This window comes from Ischnura elegans, chromosome 1 (assembly GCF_921293095.1).
Source record: "Ischnura elegans chromosome 1, ioIscEleg1.1, whole genome shotgun sequence".
NCBI classification, from domain to species: Eukaryota; Metazoa; Arthropoda; class Insecta; order Odonata; family Coenagrionidae; genus Ischnura; species Ischnura elegans.
Window position 1 is genome coordinate 79,076,523 of NC_060246.1, and position 27,732 is coordinate 79,104,254.

Here is a 27,732-nt window from a genome sequence, read left to right on the forward strand (position 1 = left end):
GAGGGGGACTATATTCGGAGAAATACGGTAATACACCCCTGCTTTGAACTTTCACATGCTGATTTGACCACTGGATATACCATAGAAGAGAGATGATGGCTGCTAATGAATCACCATATATTGTTTGATAGAAGGCCACCCAGCATTGCTCGGGAAGGATAGTATCCAGAAAAGTGGGAAACTTTGAACTTGGAATTCAAGTTCACATGGCAGGATTTTTAGAAAAGGAAAAAAAGCAGGTGTGATGATGGTATACAATGTAACAGCAAACAATGGAAAAAATGATTTCCGTACATATGAGTTTGTAGCCCGCTGCACAACATTGATCGTTGTGTGTCCGGCATGCATAGACTTTGTTGTGTGAATGCATAAATGAATGTATGCAAGAATGCATCTTAGCGAAAAGGTTTGCATCAAGAGGATTAATAGTTAAGTGTAGAATCCTTTGAGTTATGTTTTCCCTTCGAGCATGCCAAAAGGTGTTCCTACCCCGCAGGATTTCCAGCCACAGAAGTTGTATGATATGATATAATAAACAGTTATAAGTAAATGATGCATCAGGGACAACCAGAAGTATCACTACAGGCTTTGGGAGTGTGATATGCACCAATGTATTGGCTCTGGTGGCCATCTGTGCAGCCTTATGGAAATGCATAGCCGACAGAAAAGCACATACATCCTCTTTTTTATATATACGTATAGATAAATGCCTGTCAATGCTTGCCAATTAATTCATCACTCTTTCATCATATTTCTATGGCTCCTATTTTTGGAGGGCCCCATATCATCTTCATTACATATTCTCATCAATAAACATAACTACTTTAATTTTGCGTACCCACAAAATACCATTCGAGGCTCCCAAAAATTGTGATGGTGCACAATGTCCCATGAACCTTCCTCAGGACACTGGCATATTAAGACATTTGATTTACATGAATATTTCTTCTTTTAACAATTTTTATTTACATAAAAATCACATGAAATTATGACAGATCACTACCACTTACAAAAATGCTTAACTTTTGAAAGGCTTACAGGCAAATAGTCCTCTTTGAACTCCACAAAAATCCACTGAAAATGCTATCATTTCCTCATGAACTTCACAGTATTTTTGTAAATCATATCACTTCTTTCTTTATAATACAGGATAGAACATAATAAAATATAACAAAATTCAATCTAGAAATAACAACTGGATAATTCATTCTGTAATGATTAAAATAAGATCTTTTCAAATTAAACAAACATTTTACACCCAAGTAGCTGCTCGATTATTGCTAAATTTCATTGACCATACATTGAACTCTGCCAAAAACTTTCACAAACTTCACTATTACCCTTGAAAATTACACAGACAAAGGCTTATGCATATGATAATTTAAAATAATAACTTAAAAGAATTGGGGAAAGCTCACTTTGTACAAGGATTCAATAATCAAATACCCCAACAACATTTGTAGATATCTAAGTCCTTTATGCATGATAAGAAAATGCTCAACTGATGCCATAGCATATAATAGCATAGCATAGAAATGACTTACTCGTTAAGTTTTATGGCCAGCTGAAAAAGGCAGTGCTGACCAAATCGTATCTAGCCCACAACTTTTACTTCACAGAGTAAATGCTTCTTCAAAACAAAGACAACATAAACTAATGTCCTTTTCATCTGGTGAAATAAATCCTTTGAACCTCTAATTGTTCCTTTATCATAAATCGTTTATTTTAGAACAATCACCATCGACAGGCTAAATCCTCCTCTTGAAATTCAAATCCAGCTGCAGATTGTTGATCACCTCTTTGCATAAAGAGAAACATAATCACGAACACGACTGCGAAAGGCATCTCTGTCCCTCTGGTACATTTCAGCAGCTTCAATATTCAGTGGGTCATCAAAATTCAGAAGATCCTGAAAGGTATAAGTGAAGTTAAAAAAAACTAATATCAGTCAACAAAATGTCTTACCAAACAATTGTCACATCTTCATATTATGTAACCTAATACCTTAAATTATGAACTCTGTAAGATAAGGAATGCATCAATGCCTGGGAACACACTTTTAGTCCCCTGCCAGATTCAATACTCATGATAAACTGAGAAATGGAAAATTTGGAAAGCAAGAAATGTTTAGAAAAGAGTGTGATCTGGAATGTAGCTCTCTATGGTGCAGAAATGTGGACACTAAGGAAGGAGGACGAGAGATGATTGGAGGCATTTGAGATGTGGGTATGGAAAATAAGGCAGAGGGTGAAATGGATGGAGAGGAGGAGGGATGAAGTGCTGGACATGGTGGGTGAGGAGAGGTGGCTTTTTGATGAGATACAGAGGAGACAAAGTATGGATGGGGTTAGTGCTTAGTGGGAAGGGGATGTTGAAAATGGTGTTAGAGGGTAGAATGTTGGGAAAAAGAGGGAGGGGAAGGAAGAGAATAAGGATTTTTAGATAGGTTGAAAGGGAGTAGGCCTTACAGAGAATTGAAGAAGGCAGGGCTGGAAAGAAAGGGAGGCTCCCAGATTACTTCTTTAGTACTCCATGAAAAACCTACCTTAATCGGTAGAATACAATAATAATAGGTATGACGATCAATACTGAATTAAGATTGGTTGGCTCATATGGAGTTCAACTAACTGACATTTTCTTATTTATCTAATTGAGCCGTAAGGTAATACATACATAGATAACAATGGACGATCACAACCTATTACATAATTATTACATAACAATAATAATTATTATCTTTGGTCACGCTAGCATAGCTGCACAGCTTGTAGCAACGGGCAATCAGATGCATGAAAGAATATGAAGGGTTTTGTCAAGTTTCCCTATACGGAGGTTTTATATGGAGCATTTACTGCAGTAAGATAATATTTAAGAACATGGAATTTCTCGAGAATGCAAAGCTGAATAAGGTAAAAGAGAAACTTACAAAGAGGAAAAACAAAATGAGCATCAAGAATAGGAAAGAGGGGATGAAGTGAAGCAGGAAATGTAGCAAAAGGAAGAGGTTTTCACGGATTGGGCACCATGGATGATTTGTTGACTTCCGACCCAGTTTTTAAGAGCCAGATCCATCTCAAGTCTGTAATTCAACTAAATTGAAAGCTCTCCCATGAATTGTACCGTCCAAACAGTAAATGTCCTAAAAATTAGTGCAAAATAAATAAATAACTGAAAAGTTTATTGCAAAGAAAACATACAAGCAGTGAAAAGCTGACAAAGGTAAAATTAATAAAACACACTAAGAACATGAAATATTCCAGTAGTAGACATAAAGGCAGTCATAATGTTAAAAAGGTATTAAGAGAAAAAAAGGGAGTCCAGTATACCAAACACTAATAAGGGAATAATAGATTTTGCTTTTGAGACTTGTTGTGAAGATTGAGAGAGCAGATGGGATTTGAAACGAGGCCTCCAAAGAATAGAATGTGTACGATAACCACACACACTAAGTAAAACAATTATTCTTGGGTTTCCCCACGTCCACTGTAAGAACAGCCAACATTTATTCTCCTCTGCTGGAAACTTCATCTGGGCTAAAGGCCTGTTTACACGGTACATTAACACGTACGAGTTAATGTACATTTGCGTGAATGATTTTTGTGGACCGGAACATGTACGAATGCATGAACCAAATTAGAGCAGGTTCTATTTTCTATGCATGCATTCGCACAAGTTGGGTGGCTACACGGTGCATTTTGGCGTTCATTCTCGCTTTCATACATTTAGACATTAACCCGTATGAGTTAATGTACCTTGTAAACAGGCCTTAATAATCTCTCATACATTGCAAATCAAGGTACATATTATCTAATTCTGGGAGTGGATTTTAATATTCCGAACGAGGGAGTCTCTGAAAACTCTAATCTTCTAATGTTTCTGTCTAGTGAGTCTAGTGGGGTTTTCTATGTCTATGCTGTGTCCTTAAGCAGAGTTCTCTGAGGCAGCCGATTTTTCTGCATAACCTACTTGAATGACTGCGCTGTGGGCTTTGACTTTTTCCATTTTTTTAAAACCAGTTTTTCCTCTAGACTTTCTCGCATGTCTTGAATCTAATCTAGTATAATGCTTGTTGTGTCTACATTTTATTTTTGTTTCTTATACTCTTCAATGAGTATCAAATTGGTTTCGATGGCTAAAACAGCATTTTCATGCCATGTTTAAATAAAATCTTTGATATTTTCTCCACCATCAAAGAAAAAATTAGAAGGTAACACATTTATCATAAATACATCTGGAACAAGGATTATGTCCTAATTAACAAAACTAAATATTTATAGACGAAAATACATACGTGTGAATACATATTTAAGCCCTACAGGGCCATACCAACTCAAACATACAGCACAAAGGCATGAAAACAGTGCCAACTTCTGCTTTAACCGTTCCACATCCAAAACCATGAATCTATCTCCCTTTGAAGATTTAAGGAGTAAATATTTCTCAGATCTCTCAAGATGTCACAGAGAATTATGAAAAGGCAATAAATTAGGTCAGGGGGATTCAACTTCATCAAAACAAATGAAACTTTACTCACAGTAAAGAGGGAGTTTAGACCCCACACCACATCCTTTAATGTACGAGTAGGAGCCCATCCCATGCCATCAACAGAGGAGGCTCGAAGAAGACTCAAACATACATCACCATCTTCACTGATATTAGGGTGCCACAATTTAGTCATACATCGCACCTGAGGTGGCTGTAAGAAAAAGAAGAATTAATCAAGCATCAAAATCTTGTGGATGCAAATTAAGTGTACTTCAAAATAAATAATCCACCATATAGAAGTAACCAAGATATAAAACTTGCTAAGCATATATAATAGACCACTTATATGAGATATTTCACGCTCACACAAACACTTTGCTCTTACACAAGGCTCAGATGGAGAGCCAACCCTTGAGTATGAAGTTGAAGGCCAAAAATTCTCTCAATGTCATTAATCCTCAATAAAATACACACTATACCTTCATTTACAGTTAAAATCCAAAGAAAAACCATTAAGAGGAATTCACGGAGAATTTGAAAGTCATTCAATGAGTATCAAACTACAAAGGGGGTAACGGAGCAATACATATTTTCAAGTTTTCTATTGACCAATAAAGACCAGCATACATACAGCCATGTTATACTCCTCAGTGACGTATATGTGAAACAAGTAACGTCCTCCATGCCAATGGCCTTCATCAGGGGTCACAAACAAGTAGAAGTCATATAAAGTATTAGGGTCTAAAAAACTGGTCTGGCAAGTAGGAGGTAGAGTGCTTTCCATTTCTTGTACCTGTTGCCATGATTGAAAGAGGACAATAAATTAGAGCCTAAAATAAAATGTTACAGTATGACAAATAGTTGGCACAGAAAAGCCAAAAATCCCAATCCATACCAGGAAAGAATAAATACACAAATTCTGTTGAGCACAGAATACACCAGCTTACAATATTTGGGCAAGGAAAAATGTCATGCACGCTGATCTGTGCAACCTTTGACAATTAGTTAAGAAAGTAATTGAATTCAGTGGCAAAAATAGCAGATTAATTGTATAAGCATCACTATCACAAATATGCATTTTCCATTTCTTGACTTCCACTTTTTTGTATAAATTCAAGCCACCGAAGAGACAAACCACGACTTATATTAGAAAACAATATGCAAGTCTAGGATTCAGAATCATACCAAGGAAAATCCAACAAAACCCGTACATATTATCACCAAGGGGAAGCGTTCCCATTGCCAAATCTACAAGTCCTTAATGCCAATGGCCTACACAACTTACTGAGCTTAAAATTCCACAGTCACATTTCATATGCCACGAATGAAATTGTATTTTGTTTAGTAATCAAGACTTATGTACCTCTCTGATTAAGAGCTTATCACGAATAGATACCCTTTTCCCAGGCTCTGGTAGACTAGAAGAACTACGCTGCTCATTATTATCTTTCTTCAGCTTTCTCGTGAGAGTAATCATCTTTAATCCTAGAGCGTAAACAAAAATTTTAAATGAAGGATAAGGGGTGGACATGAAATATTCTATTCGTGAGTGAAACTTTAAAAAACGCTCGAGGAAAATAGTACCTCTTCTTCAGCCGACGATAACAAAAAAAACATTACACATGCCGCTTTACTGTAATTTCGGCATTATAATTATGGTTCGAAGAAAAATTACTCAACAACTCTTCATCCTCGGGAAACGCACATATTGGATGACCTGTTATTCAATTGTTACAAACAGAATCAAGCGAAGATGGATTCACTATGGGCCGGCATGACGCTTTATTTCCTCTAACGGTGGAGTAATGTACTAGATGTGGGACGTGGTTAGCGTGGGTCGTCCGAAGTGGGAATTTAAAAAAATTGAGCTGTCATTACAAGCCGCATGAATACGCCAACGTCATATGCATGGTTATGCATTTCAAATAACCGCTGCTGACTCCAAACCTTTTTCCAAAATTTTTATCTCTTTTCGCTTAAATATTCGCACAAATAATTTCAATTCAGTGTTAGCGATAGTTCTCATCGATACACTGCCTTACCCGCTATACCAGCGTTATGACTGATACGAAATAGTTTGAGCCTCTACACATCTATGGTTTGAAACCCTTTTTCTAAAATTAACACAAAAAGCTGTGGTTATTAATATTTTTCGAGGAAAATAATTACTGATGGTTTGACAGAAATCGGCATTTTGTCACTGTGGTATCTATTGGGTATTAAACGTAATAACCGTAAATTACCGATGTCAGAAATCATTAAAACCATTAAATTCCTTAAATTATTCATACATTCATACCCTATACTTGTCTAGCGAAGTTATTTAGATTTGAAATGCTGCGTGATGATGCCTCTTAGTTCAAATAATGAAGTGTAGATGTCGAATAAAACGCGTTCACGGAAAACTAGTCGGGAGTTACAATGTTTTCGAAGGCAGCATGAATTGGGTGATTGGGTGTGGGGTGTTCTGGGGTGTTCTCTGAACTTGCTGTGGCTTCCTGTCATAACATAAGATTTTGAAAGAATTCTTTTAGGGAGAAAACTCAGTAATTTGATTGAAATGGCAGAAACTGAATGGCCTTGGCAGTATGACTTCCCTCCGTTTTTTACGTAAGTACTGCTAATTACAGGTGTCATTTCATAAATGTTTGAGATAGGCTTCATTAAAACGTGTAATTTTTAAGAAATACTCCTTTCGAAGCAATTATTATTGATTGTAGAATCGAATGCAGCTATAATATCCGCTTCTAGGACTAGATTTATGACGTAGCTTACTCTACAAAATAATGCATGAAGCTTATATGCTCTTGAGAAACCGGTAATTTTAATTTAATGTAATTAATGTGTGACTTAATGCTGAAACTCAGACTCAGCTGTAGTTCTTTGGGTTGTACCTATATGTTTTTGATGTATCATTAAGTACATGAATGTGGAATGGACAAGAATCTCGGGGAGTCTTGATGTGAGCTGATGTGGACGTGTTCGTCCATCCAAAGGATGTGGAGTTCAAACAGTGTAAACACGCGTTATGTTTGTTTTGAATTGTTCTTACCCGTTGTTCCACCTACCTTTAATTTATATTTCAGGATTCAGCCTCACCTGGAAACTCAGAATAAACAAATATCAGCGTGGCAAAGTTTGATCTTGTGTTTCTTTAAAAACAATAAAAGCTACATTCTTGATATTAGAGAAGCACAGAATTCACCCTTGTTCAACAACTCTAAAATCAACAGTATCCTTGTCTAGTGTAAGGCTAATATCGTTAGTTATGCGTTGTGATTAATGCCGCTATTTGTGTATTCCTTAATGTTGCATTCAGGAAAATTACCTCAAGATGGTATTTTGAAAATTTTGGAGCACTTGCACAAATCTGGTCACGCCGAGCCTTGTGATAAGTCAAAAAACAGGTATGATTCCCTATAAAATGTGTAGCACACCACAAGTCAATGGCAGGGGAAGGAGAGTTTTGGGAGATAAAGCGCTTCATTGGGTCTCATACACTAAATGAAATGGCCTCCATAAGTTTCTCATTTTTGATGGTATGATTAATGTGGTATTATGACAATAGTATGCTGATGCGATGTCCATATTTTTCTGGGCTCTCCATATCCTATCGGGCTTATACCCTACCCTATTGACTTCTAGGTAGAGTATGCCCTCTTGACAATCTCCTAGAACTGCCAATTATGAAGAAAATGGAAGAAGCTTACACCAAGCTAGGCCATTTTTAGAATTATTCCTTTTTTGCATGAAAATTTGGTGTTTTGAAGTATTCTTTCAATTTTTTTATTTTATGAAAGTGTGGGGTAAAATTTCTGATGTGCGGGAGAGTATTTGCAAGCATACTGAGTAGGAGGATGATCACTCTATACATACATGGGGTCATCAACTTTTCATACCAGAGGACTGCAAGTTCATATTTGCATGACTGCATTCATAGTGAATTTGTAATAAAAATGTTCAGAGCCAAAATTAAAACGAAAGGAAATGATTGAAGGTCTTCATTGAACCATAGTCATGTGCGCAATGATTGGAAACTGGAAATACATAATCTTCTTATGTTTCAACAATCTGTTTTTCAATCCAATGAAGTCTTATATGTTATAGAGTAGCTATATACTCTTGCAAAACATTTTTTGAATAGGAAGTCAAGGAAATGAAAAATTGGCCTGGAGAAGTCATATGTTCCCAATAAATCAGATGGTCTAATGCCCATGCTTGTAGGTACATTGTCAATATGTGCTCATCTCATGCTTTGCTGGTATTTATTCTGGTGTGTCTAAGTTGACATGTTCATATTTAGGGTGCTTTCCAATCACCTTGCGCAGATTAGCTCACATTGCAACAGATTGAAACACACTAGTGCAGACGAGCAATGGTGCAGGATGTGTTCCCATCTGTTTAGCGCAGATGACGTCACACCTGCGATTGGAACACGCTCTGAGCTAAACAGTTTAAAACAGATCAGCGCAGATAAGCGATTGGAAAGCAACCTTAGTAGATAAAGCAATAGTCCAACATCAACTGTCTCCCAGAATGAAGTTTTTCAAATTTTGAGTTTGTCATAAAATTCACCATTGTTTTAAATAATGTTTTAAGATACGTCATTCGAATAATGCAAAATAGCTTTTAAAATTCATCAAATATAGTGATTTTATTTCATTTTTTTATTGTCCGTCTTAATATTTATTTTGCTATCATCTTTGATGACTAATTTTGCTTCTCTCTGAAGTCTGACTAGCTCTTAGTCTCATGAATGTTATGTTTGCCATGGGGAAAATATATGTTAGGGAAACCTTTCATCAGGAAAATCTTTTTGGTAATTCAGGTCGGGGGAAATGTGGGGTGTATAGGTTGGGGTACTACTGCAATGTTTGTTGTAGCACCTTATTATGTGGCTAGAAGTTATTTCAAATATCTTTGTGACTGGAAGGCAGGCCTAAGTTTTTTGGGGGGTGAGAGTGGAGGGCTCACGACTTCCTGAAAACTAACCAAAATGTGATTGGCAAAACCAAGACTCTTAGAAATTCAGTCACTTTCAAACCAGTGTGGTGTACACTTCATGAGTAAGTTACCTGTGTTTTGCCAAGTTTAAGAGGGTTTTTGGGACAGTCTTCTATTTCTATTCTGTGACAAAGTCTTTTGAGAAAATATGGCCTTGCCCAACTCTCTCTCTGTCTTCCCATCCAAGATCCCTGGTGTCTCAGGTTCCACCTACCTCTGTGATGCTGCTAGAAACATTCTGAGCTTGCAGGACTGGCCAGTCTCATAGATACAATGGACTCTCATTAAAACGAAAAATGTTATTACAAATTTCTCGTTTTTATAAAGTAAGTCATTGGTCCTGACAAAAAGGCTAATCAAAACTACAGTAAAGGAAATGTTATTACAAAATTATGAACCTCAGTCCATGCGGTTATAAAAAAAACTTTACTAAGTTCCACGGATAAGCAACGGCATTTAAATGGATATACACTACGCTTAAGTTCTCCTGGTGCACTGTGCCCAAGAGCATCAATTGTGGTTCTTCCATCACTAGGAGATCCTTTAGTATCCACGCAATATTGTATAATATGCTTGATTCCGGAGGAATCATAGTGACCCAATCATTACTGATGGTAAATTGGCCATATGATAAGTCCTCTTCAGAAAAACATTCGAAAAATACAAGCTTATCTAAGATTTCTAATTTTTTGGTGCCTATGGAGTTGGCCGATACAACGTGGTGTGGCATAGAGGAACTTGCACTTTGGGCACAGTCGGAATTAATATTAAATTTAATTAATTAAGAGTATCAATTAATCTGTTGTAAAGTCAGGAACTATTCAGCATTTTGCCTGTTCTTCCTTTCCTTCTTAAACCTCTGCCTTGCTTTGATGTGATCCATCGAACCTCCTAAGTATCCCTTGGACTTTCCCAAGTATACATCCATCTGCAATGATTATTGAACCATGTGCTTGTGGTGTTAACTTGTTCCTCCTTCAAAATAGTGCTGGTTTCCCTCTCCAGTTGTTCCCATTCCTAATGCAAATTCTACTATTTTGTTTCCACACCTCCCTTTCCTAGATGGGCATTCGAGTCCCCCATCACCCTAGATTTCTCCAATTATGTATTTTCTGGGTATATCTGTTCGTATACCCCATGTAATCCCTCCTCCCTATGGTTGATAGTGGGCTTGGACACTTGAACCACCACAAGGTTTGTAGGTTTTGCAGCAATTTCGACTGTATGAGACCTATCGGGTACCTGCTCTATTTGTTGTACTCTCTTTCTTACTTAGCTTCCTGTGTGACACTAAGGCTACCCCTCTTTGATTTCCCTCCATACCTCTATATTTCACCTCTTACCATTCACTCCAGTTGTTCCCAGTATCGTTCCATCTCATTTCACACAGTCCCCACGCATCCATTTTCTCTTCCTACATCTCCCTTTTGATATTTTCTAACTTACCTACCATCATCTTTGCCTGGACATTTTATGATTGGTCATTAATTACTTCCTTCCTCTTTTGCATCATCTTTTCTTCTCTGTGGGATGCTGCTGTTAAATCTCTGCATGTTTTTTTATGATAACGAACTTGCTGATCTCACCCATCCTGGTCCCCTGTGAAATGTTATAGTATGTGTCAATAATGGCTTTTAATTTTCCTGCCTTGGAATTTTGGTGTTGCTGAATGGTTAAGGTAGCTGGGGGCCAGTGCATTATACCCTGGTGCCTATTATTTCTCTGTATAGGCTTTGTACTATTAAATACTAACATGGAAGTCCTCATAAATATATTGTTTTACTTCAAATAATATTTTTATCTAGTCAATTGCATTACAGGTGGTTTATTTATTGGCATACACTAGATGAATGGGCATCCATGATTTACGATTGGGCTCAGGGAAACGGAATGATCAACACAGTGTGCACGCTCTACGAACTAGTGTCAGGAGACAATACAGTGAATGAAGGTATTACATTGTTAAGTGACGTTAATTCTTCTGCTTAGCGCCCAATTTTAAAGTATGGAGTGAATGTCTGTGCACCATACATTTTATAAGTATTTATAAAATGCTTGGTGCTCAGACATTCCCTAATTACTAATTATTATTCACTATCTTTTGCTACTATTTATTATTCACTAATTACTATTTTCTAATCGCATATGGCACTTAATCTCCAGTCGTTGATGGTTTTCCTCTCTCACTGTTAGCACAAGTACTGGTTTTGTGACAAACTTGAATTGTGTGTTATGTTCCTTTTTAGAGTTCTACGGTTTGGACATGGGTATTCTAATGAAGGCTTTGAGGACACTGGAAATGCAGAAGAAAGCAGAAATCATCATGTTCGATGACAACGAAGGTGTGAAATTCTTGTAGCTTTATCGCTCGAAGAAATTGCATTTCAACGATCTTGTACCCCAACTGCAAAGACCGTAGCAGACCGTAGGCAAACATTTGCGGTGTGTGCTTGTTTTGTTCGTGTTGGCGCCCTTCCGCTTCGTGCTGGGTAGCTTTGGAATGTTGAGTGAATTTGAGAATTTACTCATTATGAAATGACTCAAGTCGAATCACCGGCATGAAAAGGGCTTTCTAGCCTTGTGACATTGTTAGCACTGTTCTCTGGACATGAGAAAATTGTGAAACACATGTGAGTACTCGAGTATCAATAATGTTGTTGCGCTTTTCGCTATGTAATTTTGCCGATTTTGCCCACTAGTCGATAATGAATGGATGTCATTAAAATGTGAATTTATTTTTAAAGTATATTTATCTCCTTAACCATTTTCCTATCCTATGCAACGATTCACACGATGTTGTAAGATTTGATGAGAACACAAAGAATATGCTTATCTTTACCTAAGTAGTCGTGTTAATTTAATTGAGTGAGCTTGCGTCACGTTTTTTGACCACACGGGGGAATTAGCTAATGTATCCATCTGTCGAATAGAGCTATTCAGGGAAATCCATTTTTGGTATTACGACAGAACGTGATCGGAAACATCACGCAATACATCCAATAACTGAGAAATATTTTATTTCGTGACCATTTGTCGATAATCGGAATTACTCGAACCGCTGTCTTTTTGACTTTCAACAGAGTTCACCCGTTCTCCAGAGAAACACGTTCGGTTGTATTCTTCACCACGGTTCCTCTGGTTTTTCTGTGTCAGAAATCATTTGGAGTCTCTTTTCATCAGTTAAGAAATTTAAGGATCATGACGACTATAGGAGACGCGTCAGAGACATCCCAATTTGATCCCGGTAAAGGCCCTCGACCACTTATTCTATGCGGTCCATCAGGATCAGGAAAATCTACATTACTCAAGCGCCTTCTGGCAGAGTTTGATTCGGCTTTTGGATTCTCTGTTTCTCATACGACAAGAAAACCCAGGGAAGGTGAAGTCGATGGCCGAGATTACCATTTTGTCAGCGATCCGGAGGATATGAAAGCAGCAATTTCCCGCGGAGAATTTTTGGAGTCTGCAGTTTTTTCGGGAAATATGTATGGAACAAGGTATGTTCATCAAATTGAAAAGCATCTCGCACTTTCCAAAGTATTTGGAGAAATTCTTGAACATGGATAAGGCTGACTAAGGATGATGCCTTTATCATAGCATGTGTGTAGTCATTGCCCGCCTGGATGAGTATGGTATATTGTATGAAATATTTTTGTGATACCTTGACAGTTCCTTCCATTCTCTCTTATGCTTGGTAAAAGCTAAAACTATACGAGGCTACCAGACCTATTGATTTTTTCTCTACATAGATATGAACATTGTGTATGTATTGTAAATTTTGTGCTAGTATACCTTAATATGTTGCACGTCCGAATTGCGAGGATATGAGGTTAAGCATAATTCTTCTTTCAATAGTACATTCAACCTTGTTACTAGTACTTGCATGTTTAATGGAATTAGATTGATAGCCAATGGGAATGTGCAAAGGCAAGTTTTGGCAATATATATTTATATAAAGGCAGATGGCAAAATAATTTCAGTAAAATGCTCATGAACATTAGCTTAATCATGCATTTTGTGTGTCAAAGAAAGCTGAGTAAACGATGACTTATTTCCTTGCTGTCTGTTGCATTCAAGTGTTTTTGAGGGTTGGACGTGAGAATTTAGTTGGCAGACTATCAAAAGTCTGCACCGTACATGTGCAAATGCACATTTAAAATTATGCTCTTACAACTGGCCCAGTGTGATTCTTGAATGCTGTGAGACTATGGTCTCGTACTATGTCTCAGCAAATAGTCCATGGATGGAAATTTGGGCGGGGAAATTAAATAGGTGTGAATCAAGACTATTGAAGAAGTATCACTGATTGTAAACTGGTTAAAGGGGGAAAGTAGTAAAAATTGCGATGTAGTATGTGTCAATGTAATGATGTGTTAATTATTAAATGTATTTATTATTATAAATTTTGACAAATTTCCAACATTTGCGTAGCTGTAACTTTTGTCAAAATCGTCATTTACCTCTGTAAATTGGTATTTTTCCATCTTTTACTAGGATTATTGAATACACCAAATTTGAAAGAAATGTGACATGGTCGGGTTGAAAATGACACTTCTCTTTGTTGAATTGATATGAAATTACCCAGATATGGCCTCTTCTAGCATACAGATTACTTTTAAGGAGCCAATGGGCTTTAATATACTCACTACGGTTTCTATAGTTTCATGGCTGAGAATGACCTTGCTATGGATATATATCACTTCAGTATTTGGCCTTGTATCATTAATGTACTAATAGCCTTTGGATTGAGTTATTTCATTTATGGTTCCCATTTGTAGCAAATCTGCTGTACGTGCTGTATGCTCCAAAGGCAAGATTTGTGTTCTGGACATAGATGTTCAAGGAGTGCAACAAGTTCGCCTACAAAATCTGGATCCTCCACCACTTTTGGTTTTCATTAAACCACCATCCATGGAGATTTTAGAAGAAAGGCTTCGTCTCCGTGCCACTGAATCAGAAGAAAGCCTGTCTCGTCGCTTGGAAACTGCTCGTTCAGAGCTTGCTTATGGTATGTAATGACAACTTATAAGTGTGGTTGAATTGATCGATTCCATGACTTTCAATTAATTTGTATAATGGCTATTTTTTGGCATATTTTCCAAGAGCGGTGTTTCAGGCCTATAATATTTAGTGTGTCAGGTTAAATTCTACTGTTCTGGCAAAAAATTAGATATCAGAGTTTAAAGTGATGTACCTCAGTATCAACTCCATTGGTTCTAATCAAATAAACTGGAAACGAAAGGAAATTTATTTCTATGTTTCTTCAATATCATCAGCAACTCAGCCGGTCTTACGTTAACAGTTTTTTAAATTCCATCTTTTCATGAAAATAAGTGTGGTCTCAGACGCTCAGAAAACAGTAGCTCCACTTTCAATAACTTCTCCATGGATTGATATGAGGGTCCATGCAATAAATTAACAGATTCGTATTCCATATCCCAGATTAGAACTTAATGATAATTTTATGAGTGATGACAATTATTTTTAAAACTCAGCTGTTATTGTTATTTAAAGGATTATAGGAAATGTAAAAAAACTGTTGCACGGCATATATGCACAGCTTATGAAATTTGGAGTTAAAACCACAAAAATGTATCCTTTTTGTTTTGAATTGACTTGTATAAGTTCAAATATTTTTTTAATTGGAGAGCTGTATCAAGGGCTACAAGCTTTGTGTAGGAAAAAAAACTATTACCTCACTGCCAAGTCAATGCTGGTTATGAGTCAGATGGTCTGACTCAGACCTTCTTGCAGGATTTCTCTCCAGATGTGGAAGTTACATCTAGACTTGCCTATTAGCTTCCAAACTTTATTAGGTGAGGAAACTTTTACTAAACCGCATAAATAAAAACTAGAACACGACCCCGGTTTCAATATCCTAGCATCATCATCAGGTTACTAATTCATATACTGCAACTCCTTAAATTCCAAAATGGGGTGCTCTCATAAAATTAAAAAGGTAATTTTTTTACATGTCTAGATAAGTAAGTTAAATTTATGAACACATGCGAAATGTGACTTCATAATTCTCAATTCTCTTGTTGCTGGAGAGCTTCAAAGTTTGCAAAAATTAATAAATTCTTTCTCGATACAAGAACGCCCTGTGACGTCAGAATGCGAGTAAGCAGACTCGCTCCATGGCAATAACAAAACAGTAACGATGATAGCAAACATCTACGATGATACTGATTCATGATTTAAAGGGTATGTGGAAACAGTTGTGAATAGTTGATTAGCTTTACGGTGCGTGTATTGCACAATGGTTGACTCCGACTTCGACAAGACGCATTCTGGGAACATTCTGAAGGTAGATTAATTTAGTAAATTTCTAATAATGTGGAAATCGCCGTAGATAAGGGTGATGAAAAAGTTATAAGCGCTATTTGTCAAGACTGTGCTGCATCTTCCAGTATGCATACATTCTTTAAACCTGTCAATTATTCAGGATAAATATTTCATATGACTGATGGTGCAATTGACGTATAAAAAATAAATTTTACTGAGAGATACATAGGTTTTTCTAAAACTGAGACAAATAGTCTACTCTCTACTGGCATCACGTAAACGTATTGTTTACTGGACTCTGACGTCACGATCAGCCAACATGGCGATGGGTCGTTTGGAGCACAAGATTCAAAGACAATTTTCAAATTGGAATTTTACTAATAGTGCGCAAGTTAGAGAAGAACTGCTTTCATTGTAATTTTCAGCACGAAGGATATTTTTTTTATCGCATAATCATCCATTTTCAGTGGAATTCCAAAATTATAAGTAGGTGGAGAGGTGGAAGGCAAAGATGAGGGGAGTGGGTGGGGAAAACGGAGTGGTGGTGGTGGGAGGAAGGGTGGGGGTCAGTTTGGGAGGGGGGAAGCCGGATCTACCAACGCTGAAAGGATAGGGGAATGGGAGGGTAACAAATATTCCTCTATCCTTTCAGCATTTTTCACTCCATTTTCCCCCACCCACTCCTGCGGTGGTGATCATGAATAAGGAAGACTACATTAATAAGTGCTATGATTTCACCAAGAATAACCAAATCATAAAACTTGCAATGGAATCAACCAAAAAGTTTCAACATATTATGAAAAAATCCCTTAACTCCACCCCTCGGCTTTTCAAGTCCAGCAAAATTTATAAATTGACTACGATTAATTCAAGAGCACCCCGTTTTTCAGCCTCCCCAAAATACATAAAGTTAATATTCCTGTGCAGCCAGTCGTCTCCATTGTGAAAGCTCCTTCCAGAAAACTTGCAGCCTTTCTAAATTCTCCTTTTAGGGAGGTTACCAATTTTCAGTTAAAGTTTGGATTGGAAAACACAAGTTTTGTGATCAACGCTTCAAGAAAACTTCTCCCCCCGGTAAATAAATTTTGGTGTCTTTTGATGTGAAAAACCTTTTCACCAATGTTTCGGCCTTGGAAGCAGACGAAGAGGCGGAAAAAATTCTTTATAGTACGGAAACTGAAACAGCAGTCATCAGTGATTTGGTGTCCCTTATAAAAGAGTGCGTGAAGCAAAATTATTTAAATTCAATGGAGAGTACTATAGACAATTGGAAGGATTAGCGATGGGGTCACCAATGTTACCTCTCCTAGCTGACCCATTCATGGACAATTTTGAACAAAAGCTGTTCAATAGCGGTTCAGTGAACACCAAAAACATCTATTGCTGGTTCCGCTACGTGGATGACGTTTTTACAATTTGGACGGGCACGAAAAGACAATAAGACATTTTTTAACAAGTTTAAGCAACCAGTGTGACAGAATAAAATTCACATGTGAAAAAGAAATGGTAAATTGAATTTCCTTGATGTAACTGTTTCCAAATCTGCTAATTATTTTGAATTTGCTATTTTTAGAAAAACCACTGCCATGAATCATATAATCCCTTCCGACTCCAGCCATCACATTTCCCAAAAGCTATCAACATTCCACTTCTTGCTAAATAGACTTCTGAATATCCCCCTCTCCAAAGAAAATTTTAATAAGGAATTGGATACGATTAAAGCAATAGCAACAATGAATGGGTATAACAGAACACTTGTGGACAAAATGCTCATAAAAAAACGCTCCCTAAGAGCACAAGATAAGTTATTCAGTCCAATGGAATCAAAGGATGATTAATTTAAGTGGAGAAAATTATCTTACTACGGTTTTTTGTCATAGAAAGTAAGCAACCTGTTTCCCAAAAACCTTTTCAAGATTGCCTTTTATAACAACAACCTAAAAAGAATATTTAATAACACAAAAGAGAGAAGTGACCCATTGGACAACAGTGGCATTTATTTATTAGAATGTAGCTGTATGAATGAAAGAGTGCTCTGCTGCATATGTTGGACAAACGGACTGCATATACCGGCTGAGAGTGGAGGAGCACAAAAGGAGTTTTCGGACTTGCAACCTCTCCCAGTCCCACTTTGCAAAACCCTTGTGGGAGGCGAACCACAGGAGTTATTTCATCCCAACAATTCTACACCGGGAAGAAAAAGGTAGAAGAATGGACTAGAAAGAGGAGTTTGAGATTAGAAAACTCATGAAGAAACGTCCTCTGCTTAATGACATATTATTTGAAAACCTTTCCCCCCTCATAAAAGCCTCTCTGACCCTTATGGAAAAATTAGCAACCCATAATCCTTCCCCTCCCCCTACTCCTACAGATACCCCTGTCATTACCTTAGTCACCGACAACCCTCCAAAACTCCTGGCCTATGGTCTTCCACACCCTGCCCCTCTCCAACTCTTCACCACCCGCTCACAATGCCGCATCACCTCCTTGAAATTTTCCCAGCCACCCCTTACACCTACCTTCTTCATCCCTCACTGAAATCGCATCATTTTTCATGTATAACGACATATTTTATGCTTGTAACCCTTGTACCTGATGATGACGCCGCTGCATCAAAACTAGTTTTACCGCGAGAATAAAATGGTGGATAAATGCATAGCTTTCCTTTCATTTGTTAGAATGAACTTCCACAAAGTTGAGCCGGAGATAATAGAGATTATAGAGTATTTATTCATTGACTGACATACCAATACTTGAGAAATTCTTGCAAAAATAGTGGTTAAAGTGGAGCTACCTTTTTCCAAGCATCAAGAACCATACCTTTTTCATACAAAGGTGGATTTAAAAAATTTAGTGTTAGGATGAGTGGCTGATGACATTTAGAAAATGTGGAAATGGATTTATGTACATTCATTTCCAGTATATTTCATTACAACCGATTAAGTAGTTGCTATGAAACAACACTTCATATTCAGGTATCTTAGCTTACTGTACTTGGTCTTCCTATTATATTTTGATCTGCCTGATAGTCTTCTGCATTATAGTCTCCCTTCCCATGCTCTTCATAATTGCTTGCAATATAGTTTATTTATGTCTTGATTTCTTGCTATTTTCGGATTGAATCATTTTAGCCTAACACATAATATTCTTCTATATGCAGTGGAATCTTGGTTTAATTAGTGCTCTTAAATCCTGGAAAGTCCCACACACTATTGGGCACTTGTTATTCCCGAAGGTGGAGTCTGAAGCCCTACATATTCATCTTTAATTACCAATTTTATTTTGTAATAGTGCTATTTTACAGAGTAGTAATGTGTGTTTGCATTAAATTGCTTGTTTAAAATAATTATTTTGGCTAATGAAATGTCGTAAAATAGCTAATGGTGCTAGTTTCCGAAAAATCTGTGCTGCGAGTTGCATTATGTGTAGCAATGTGATCTAGGATCTGGTGTTTTCATGGATTGTTGCAAGGGATGTTAAGAAAGTAAGAGTACTGAACTTTTCCATTTCAGAAAAAAATTGCTTTATATTGTAGGTACATATATATGTTCCTTATTTAATTCCAAATAGTCGCCTTCCCATCGTATGCAGGTTTTAAGTCGTGGCACAAGTGTTTTCATTCCCTCTCCCACCATCTCCTTCATTCAACTACAGACCTCTTCATCAGTGTAACAAGAGGTCGGTAATATCTGAAAAAATCTCTAAAGCTAATCTGCACCTTTGTGGAGTTGACCATATGTGTACAGGCATAGTTGTGCAACTAACCCACTCACTTAGTCAACATTCCCCTCCGTTTTTTTTATTGCTCTCCTGAGGTCTCACAGAATCGTGGTGCATTTTGTAATTGTCTCCCTAAAATACAAAAAGTCGATCGAAATGATCCCTTTTCTGTCCCAAAATACTGAGTCATGATTATTTTGCCTGAAATTAAGGTTCTGAATTTTTTGGGAGATGGAGAACCAGTTTGCTGCCTTAGTGAGAACTGTGTTTTTGTCTCAGAGGTGTAATGAGACCCCCATGTTTCATCACCAGTCACAATGGAGCTCAGAAAATCCTCTCCTTCCAATTAAAATTGCTCAGTAACTTGCAATTGCTGGTGACCCGATTCAATTTGTGCTGTTCTATCAGTTGTTTTGGGATCCATCTTGCGCACAATTTTCAGAATCCCAGCATTTCTGTAATCATCTCGTTTAAGAGAGATCTGTAGTTTTGTGGTAACATTGCAGAAATTTCATCCACTGTGAGTTGGTGGTCTGCACGAAGTGTTTTCCTCGATTATTTGCACCAAGAATTTTTTTGTTAATGTTGAAGGTCTTCCACTCCTTTGCTCATCATGAATATTTGATCTTCCATCATTTAACTTGTGACACTACTTAAATGCTTTCATTCGCTTCATTACAATGTTGCTATAAACAGTTCTGATCTGTGCTAACATTTCAGTCAGCATTTTTTCTTCCGGGACAAGGAACCTTATGACAGAGCGCATCTCCCACAACAGGATTTCTTATTGACATATTTCATAGAAAGGGCAAGGCAAGTTTCGGCCCTATTGAAGGTTGCTGGTGCCCGTTGTGCTCAGAGATTACCCTCACTATCACTCATTGTCACTGGCAATCAAAAAAAATTCTTGCTGGGCGAGAATTCAACAATACTTCCATGTTCTGGACATGCCTCTTATGATGGGTCATATCGCTGTGCAGCAGCAGGAGTTACATTCCAGACAGTTGCATTGCATGAAGTTGCATGGGAGGCATAGAAGGCTGCAGTTCTATGAGTATACTGCTAAATCATGCTATTTGTGACACTCTGAAACAATCGCAGTAAAGCTCTAATGAAGGCAATTAATGCGCTATTATGCCATCATGCATAGTGGATGGTTCTTGGATACAAGTTGTTAAAGATGCAGGTATTTTTGTAGGCAATGTTGCCCATGCTCATTGTCAGTCATTGTTGCTCAATTTCACTTTTGCTCTTCGAGGTTGAGGGAGTACTAGACAATCTGCCACGGGAACACCATCTGTAATTATGAGGGCCATTTTTTTTCAACCTCCGATGGTTCATGAACAGAAGACGAAGTGATTTATTAAAAATTATTCCATTAATAAATTTTGAGCACTTGTGGTATCATTTTGACATATTTGCCTTGGGGAATGAGGAATTGGTCATGCCTGTGGACAAGTTTTACTATACTTTTTCATACGTTGTTGCTGCGAATGACTTCCAATGATTTTTGCCGTCATCCTGAAGCTCATTGCTCATATGAAAACACTTCCCTCCTAACTACTTCTTCATTTTAGCGTAATAATGGAAGTCACACGGCACTGTCGGCGTTGTACGCCGGGTGATCGAAAATTTCCAAATGAAATTGCTCAAGGAGCAGTTGGGCTGCATCAGTGCTGAGATGACGAGCGTTGTCATGGATCAGAACTTTTCCAGAAGTCAGCATGTCTCTTCTTTTGTTTTGAATGGGAATGGACGTAATTTTTCACTCTCTAGCCACAGTGCATTTAAAAAAATCTCTTATCGGCATTAAGGTCAAGGCATGTCAATGCTGAAGAAATTCGGCGAGTTTTCTGGCTCTCTCTCTGCAGTGCACTCTTGGCGGTAGAATCAATTGAGGCAGTGTAGTCAATGAGATTGCTACTAACCTTAAACTAATCACTTACGTCAGAAATGACTTTAGGTTATGGTACAGGGGACGTGCAATGGAGAACTTGCACATTTTTTTAAAAAAATAGAGGAGATAGAGGACGTTGAATCTTGCACAACGCAAAAAACCCGAGGGCTAGGTAACGCTTCGTTCCCGAGATAAAAATTCTCAAAGTTGTCGAAAATCCAATGGCGCGAAAAACGGCGTTCGAAAGGGGGCGTGGTTGTTTCCATGGGTCTGACGTCATATATGCCGTTCCGAGTACTCCGAGGTAGTACTGCAGCGGGGGCCGCCGTTCCGGCCGCTTCCTCCGGGACTCTGGGCGGCACTAACGGGGAAAAGGTGCACGGGCGGAGTTTTGGGGAGGGCAGCGGAGCCTTATATGGTAATTAAATGTAACTTAAATGGCAAGTTGTCAGAAAAATTGCGTAAAATTTATGTCAATAAAATAGCTGCAGGATTGATAAATTTATAAAATAAGATAATTAAGAAGTGTGATTAGTTATTGCAATTTAATGAGTCAGTGAGAGCTTGTCTATTATTATAGCAATACTTGTAAATAAAAGCATTAAAAACATTCTACAAATCTCTGAAATCAGTATTTTACCATAAGTTTAGAAGCACCTCATATTTTCTCAGGTAACTCATATTTTCATATTCACATCACTTACATTTTGCCATCCATAATCCAACCATTCCAATTATGGAATACAGAGATAGGTTGTTAACATAGACAGTTGACTTCTGGTGAAATTTAAATGGATTAAGGTTTTAAAAGAAATTGTAAAGTAAAATCCATTGAAACATTTTATTGAAATCAAAGGGCTTTAATTAACAGTGGGAATATATTTTTTCTCCAGAGTTCTCTGGCTCAGTCAACCAGTGTCTTCGCTAAATTTGTATAATAATTGACAATTTTAATTTCAATTTTGGAAATGACTTCGTACTCAGGGTCAGCAACGCACAATATTCCTATTTCCTTCCCATAAAACAACATTTAGAGTTGCAGTTGTGCATGGCATCTACCGCCCACTTTCCCACATTTGCTATTATAATTCTTGCATGTTTCAGATGTGGGACACTTCACCTTTACCACATATTCAGAACTAATAAGGCGATGCCACAAATTCAGGGAGTTCAGCTTTCAATAAAAGCCTTGTATTTTCAAAACTAACACCCAACTCTCGTCTTAATGACTTAATTACATCACCTTCCAGGTCTTTCCCCCTCTTCATTGGCCCTGTGATTTTAAAGGGTCGAGCACCCAACAGCTGCTCTGCCAGGGCACCACCACCATCCATCTTACAGTTAGCCTCTGTATAAATCATTGAGGCACCCAATCGTGCATACCTCAACTTATGCCACAGGTAACATGATGCCTGCCCAACAGTCAATGATGATGCTTGTAAACAAAGGGGCAGGGTCATTTTTGACTTAGCAAATTGAATAAAGTCCTCATAGAGCTCCTTGTGTAGGCTTTTGCGGTGTGGTGAGGATTCAGCAGACAGGTTTTCGGAGTTACTGCCCCGTAGATTCATCTCTGCAGACGACAATTTCGCCGGCATTGCAGCAGGCTTCTTGCACAGGCCTCCAACGGGGTGTTTAAGAGACAGGCGATACCACGGATTTCCACTTCATTGACCTGAAGAAGCCTGCTGTAATGCCGGTGAAACTGTCGTCTGCAGAGATGAACCTACGCGGTAGTAACTCCGAAAACCTGTCAGCTGAATCCTCATAGAGCTTATGGGTCAAATTTTGAGTTTTAAATAAAACGCCCAAATAAAATAAGTCCAACTGCTCAAGGGAGTGAGAGGGAGAGTTGTAAGCCAACAGAACACATTGATCGTTATTTTCCCTGCAGTCCATCTATACCCGGTCCTTGAAATCACCAATATCAAGAATTGGGTCCATAGGCTTCACATTTCCTAGATCAGTGGCCATAAGGAGTTGGTTTCTCACACCAGACAAAGGTGGTTTGCGCCAATAGCACTAAACTTCAGGTGGGGAAGGCTCTAAGCTCTTGTTGTGGAGCCACACTAGGAAAGCCAAGGAAGGCATGCTTGCATCCCCCTTAAAACATGAAGTGGTAAACATTGCATCATTAGTCATCTTCCAGAAAAATAATTCACATTTTATTTTTTACAAATTATTATTTTACATATTACCATCGATTCTACTTGCATATTTCGTCTATAAAAACGTCGGTATACGTCTAAACTTTGATGAAATTACAATAAATTTAAGAGTTACTTGAAACCATTACAAATAAACATCATAACATAAAGGTACTTATAAAGCCATTAACTGTGGTCACAGCTACTAATAAAGATATGCATGAATTAGTTAATAAGTAGTACTAATGAATAATTACGCCGATGCATTATAATTACCCGACGACGCTGTGCAATCGTGACAGACAATGCTCAAAATCGTCTTCGACGCTTCGTCGAACACCATGGTGGCATTATAATTTTTGGCCGTAACTTTACGTTTCAGAAAAACACTTCACCCGGCATAAATTATTAGATCTTTGTAATGGCACACGTCAAGTCGCCCTCTCAATGTATTCTTTTCTCATAGGTCTGAAATAGAGATTCATAATGTAAACATTGCGAAAAGGTCACATGTATTATCACAACTTTGCTAATAATGACGACCTACTGCAACAGAATTCACATGAAAACAATTTATATATTCATTTATCTTGTAAATAACATAAAATACTTACCGCAAAGCCTTTAAATTTCGTATTTCAGCTGATGTTTACTTGTCACAGCTCATTAAGTACTCCATCATTATGGGAGAATTGACTTCGGGCAGATTTCCGGACTCCGCACGAATATATCCAGCTTCCATGCCGATAATTCTCTTAAGTGTAAAATAAAAACAGATAGCGTACTTCTTTAAACTTGTACTTCAGCGCAGGAGATGTATATCTCAAGGTAAATCCACTTTCCAGCGTCTCGAACTGATAAACACTTTGTTATGCCTGGTTACCATGCCACGGAACGGCATATATGACGTCACGCGTCATTAATGCCGTAAAACGATTTCATTATTTTCAGGGCGCTATTTTTCAGTTAATATGCGTCACTCAGGTTAAAGAGAAGTGTACATTTTAAAGATTTTTGTTGTTCTATACGATGCATGAGTTAAATTGCCTGTACAAAATCCTTGCAAGTTCTCCATTGCCCTACCTGTGCAGTAACCGCCTGTCACTTGTATGGTGTTTTTGATGAGCGATTTGAGTTAGAAAAAAAAAAACCTCCCTCATAGTTTGTGAATACGTAATTTTATGCTCATGTTTTATTTTAATATTGGTTTACTTGTTAAACAACTTAATGTCCTGTATAGAATGCTACTTTAATTAATAGCATGGGCTGAATTCTCATGGGAGCGGAATGACAGAAGAGGAAGAAAAAAAGCAAATCATTCTACCGCAAATCTTGGTGGTGCGGTGAAGGTGCGAACTGATCTCAACTAACTTGTAGTTGACTAGCAATGCTGCTAAAATAAATTTTTCACCAATTTGAAAATGACTGAACTATTAATTTTTCTTCCATTTCTGCAAAAGGCTTAAAGTGGTATTTATTGTTTTAGGTGGCAAGTGTACGTACAGATTTTCGTCAAAATCTTAGAGGTCAAGAATAACCTCCAGTCAGAGTTTGTGTGGAATGAGAGCAATGGCATAGCCATATTCACACTCCAGTTCCCTTTAGATCACAGAAGTTAATCCATGTTGGTCCAAACTTGGGCTGGATGGGTGACCTTTTGTACCCTTACCTTGCTCTGTGGTTCTCATGCCTGCTGTCTGAAAATGGTAGGCAGGCTAATGAAAGGGTTGGTACTGTCGATCAAGGAATGTCAAACTGCCAGGGCAACTGATGAAGGCCAGCTGACCATGCAATTAATCGTATGTGTGTATATTTTACTCATTTGCTCATTAAGTGTTTTTTCTTAGCATGGATCAAGTCAGTGATTTTTCTTGTATTGCATCTACTATGAAAAAACTTCCTCAATAGATTGAATAATTAATTTAGGTTGCTCAATTTTATGTGCAATACCCTACTCCTCATTGTTTATCTCAATTCTTTCAATCGTTTGAATAAATTTTGAACTGTATCTGTTATATCAAGGAAATTCAGTATTGGAAGAGGGATAGGCTGAGTTGAATAGGAAATGTTCCATATAAACCTAAGCAGTAGATTACCTGCCATAATAGTAACAACTATTGTATATACTTGTGGAATTATCTTATTATGTTTGTATTACAGTTTCTTCATTTCTTATATTTATTACAGGTGAAAGCCCAGGCAACTTTGACTTAGTCTTGGTCAATGACTTGATTGAAAAAGCTTATGAAGAATTGAAGCTGTTTATCTTGCCTGAAATAAGAAAATTGGATCAAATGTCTCAGAGCAGTTAGATTAAGTGTTGAACTTCACCTAAATTATTTTTTCTTTTGCATAATGTTGCAGATTTAAATTAGCTGGGTATGAAACAATGACATTCCTATTGTAATTTAGGAGACATTTTGTTGTGCATAGACAACAGCGACTTGAAATTTCCAGATCAAAAGTAGTATTGCTACGTCATAGATATTTATTTTTCTGAGATTCTATAGGGACTAGAAGTAATATGGGCTGCTTGTGATATCTTGGAGAAATGTTTTCATGCTTGTTTTTATTCTATGCTGAAGATTCTCACAGGATACTTGAATAGTGTATCACTACTTGTATTGGTGTGTTAAATTTGAATCTTTGTATTAACAGGACTAATTTGTGACATCAGTGCAAAAAAGGTAGAACCCTTCAATTTGAACATCAAAGAGAATAATCGCTAAAAAATTCTGGGCTATTAGTTAATTTTCATTTTCTCTCTATATGTATTTTCTTAGTGTAGACTTATGCCATTCAGTGTAATGCCTCAGTTTCTTTGGTTTCCGATATAGTAGCCGAATAAATTTTTAAAATCTGAAGATTTCTGGCTGTATGATGTATGTGCGTTTAAATTAAAAAATGACAATCACTGGTAGTGTTTATATATTTGTAGACAACAAGTTATATTCAGTTGTCACAAATTGTACAGTTTCAGGGATAATCTCTTCACCATGCATTGTATATTTAATGTGAAAAGAAACCTTGGTACTTCCAAGTTTGGAAAGTTTTTGAAATTTATATATTTTTAATAATCATGAAATAACTGACATCCCTTTATTAATTCTGGAAAAATTAGTTTTTGAAGGATGTTTAGATTTCAGGGTTCTACTTCTATCTTAGGATTTTGATTGGATATAGTTGTTCCCTACATAGAAATTTGCATTTTTATTCTGGTAATGTTGTTTCATTATTCCATGATAAAAATTCTTGCATTTTTACTAAAAATTAAGTGGTGTATGATTAAGAAAATAAAGAATGTAGGTTTTGCATTTAATTAATGTTGGTTTTAAGGATTGTATGGGTACACCACTGATCCTGATATTTGTCAACTGCAATGTTAAACAGTTTCTTAATTCACTGTTAGTAGCAGGGCTCTTGTGTAGAAATTTAGTTTTTCTCTGTTAGGTGTTCAGAAAATTCTTTGGGTGGGCCTTGTCCTTATGTAATACTGTAAAAATCTATCATTTCTGGTCGTTTTTATTACTTATTTGATAGTGGTGGCTTTGTGAATATTTTTGTTGAATCATATGCTGTAAATAGACATATCAGTATTTCTGTATCTAAATAGTAGCCACCATTACATATTAGGCATTTTTGAGGCAATAAGTGTGCAATATTTGCACTATTGAATAGAGCTACTCCCAATGTAAGTTACCTTATGGTAATTATGTTTCAGGAAAACTTGTGCTTAATGTGATATCAACTTGAGATTCAAACTTTTTATTTTGTTTTAAAAGATATGATTTCCTAAAAAGAGTTTGATTTAATTCATTTTGTGAATATTTCTATGATCAATTTTTGGGTGAATTGTGTTATACTTTTATGAAATTGTGTGTTGCCCATTTTAGGTCAAGATTTAAAACATGAGCATGGTAATAGGTTTTTGTTTTAATTGATATTTATAAGTATTTCATTCATGCATTTGTCGGTTGGCCTTAAGTTATTTTTCAAATTGAAGACATGATTTACCAAGAAAGTGGCTATGCTACCTATCATTTTGATATGTTTTTTCTTTTGGTTTTTAATCCTGTCATTAACACCCAACAAATCTCTTTGAATGTTTTTCTTAATAAAATATGGGTTAAATTAGAAATTCTGCTTGTCTCAAATTACTTTTTCCCTTCAATTTATTGTATTTTTTTAATGCGT

At 37.1% G+C, this 27,732-nt stretch overlaps 3 protein-coding genes across 7 annotated transcripts; 2 read left to right on the plus strand and 1 right to left on the minus strand.

Moving 5' to 3' along the window:
- Positions 1 to 942: 942 nt before the first annotated feature.
- LOC124164012 (NEDD8-conjugating enzyme UBE2F-like) lies at positions 943 to 6,245 on the minus strand. 2 transcript variants are annotated; one of them, XM_046541172.1, is made up of 5 exons: positions 6,070 to 6,245; positions 5,882 to 5,970; positions 5,117 to 5,278; positions 4,535 to 4,696; positions 943 to 1,909 (listed from the first exon to the last, which is right to left on the minus strand). In XM_046541172.1, exons 2-5 carry the CDS (start codon positions 5,960 to 5,962, stop codon positions 1,793 to 1,795), a joined length of 522 nt encoding a protein of 173 aa, XP_046397128.1. In that variant the 5' UTR covers positions 5,963 to 5,970; positions 6,070 to 6,245; the 3' UTR covers positions 943 to 1,792. The 2 variants fall into 2 exon arrangements, with proteins under 2 accessions (XP_046397128.1, XP_046397121.1); XM_046541165.1 differs by having other exon boundaries at positions 5,849 to 5,970; positions 6,070 to 6,244.
- A 680-nt stretch (positions 6,246 to 6,925) lies between these two features.
- On the plus strand, positions 6,926 to 12,232 carry LOC124164027 (vacuolar protein-sorting-associated protein 25). 2 transcript variants are annotated; one of them, XM_046541185.1, is made up of 5 exons: positions 6,926 to 7,095; positions 7,572 to 7,717; positions 7,805 to 7,892; positions 11,295 to 11,440; positions 11,736 to 12,232. In XM_046541185.1, the coding sequence occupies exons 1-5, from the start codon at positions 7,046 to 7,048 to the stop codon at positions 11,846 to 11,848; spliced, it is 543 nt and encodes a 180-aa protein (XP_046397141.1). In that variant the 5' UTR covers positions 6,926 to 7,045; the 3' UTR covers positions 11,849 to 12,232. The 2 variants fall into 2 exon arrangements, with proteins under 2 accessions (XP_046397141.1, XP_046397151.1); XM_046541195.1 differs by having other exon boundaries at positions 6,927 to 7,095; positions 11,310 to 11,440.
- Positions 12,031 to 27,676, plus strand: LOC124163996 (guanylate kinase). 3 transcript variants are annotated; one of them, XM_046541145.1, is made up of 4 exons: positions 12,031 to 12,119; positions 12,570 to 12,986; positions 14,268 to 14,497; positions 25,726 to 27,676. In XM_046541145.1, the coding sequence occupies exons 2-4, from the start codon at positions 12,688 to 12,690 to the stop codon at positions 25,848 to 25,850; spliced, it is 654 nt and encodes a 217-aa protein (XP_046397101.1). In that variant the 5' UTR covers positions 12,031 to 12,119; positions 12,570 to 12,687; the 3' UTR covers positions 25,851 to 27,676. The 3 variants fall into 3 exon arrangements, 2 of the variants coding, with proteins under 2 accessions (XP_046397101.1, XP_046397109.1); XR_006865928.1 differs by lacking the exon at positions 12,031 to 12,119 and adding an exon at positions 25,025 to 25,337 and having other exon boundaries at positions 12,330 to 12,986; positions 25,726 to 25,888; XM_046541153.1 differs by lacking the exon at positions 12,031 to 12,119 and adding an exon at positions 12,330 to 12,444.
- The last annotated feature ends 56 nt before the right edge of the window (positions 27,677 to 27,732 follow it).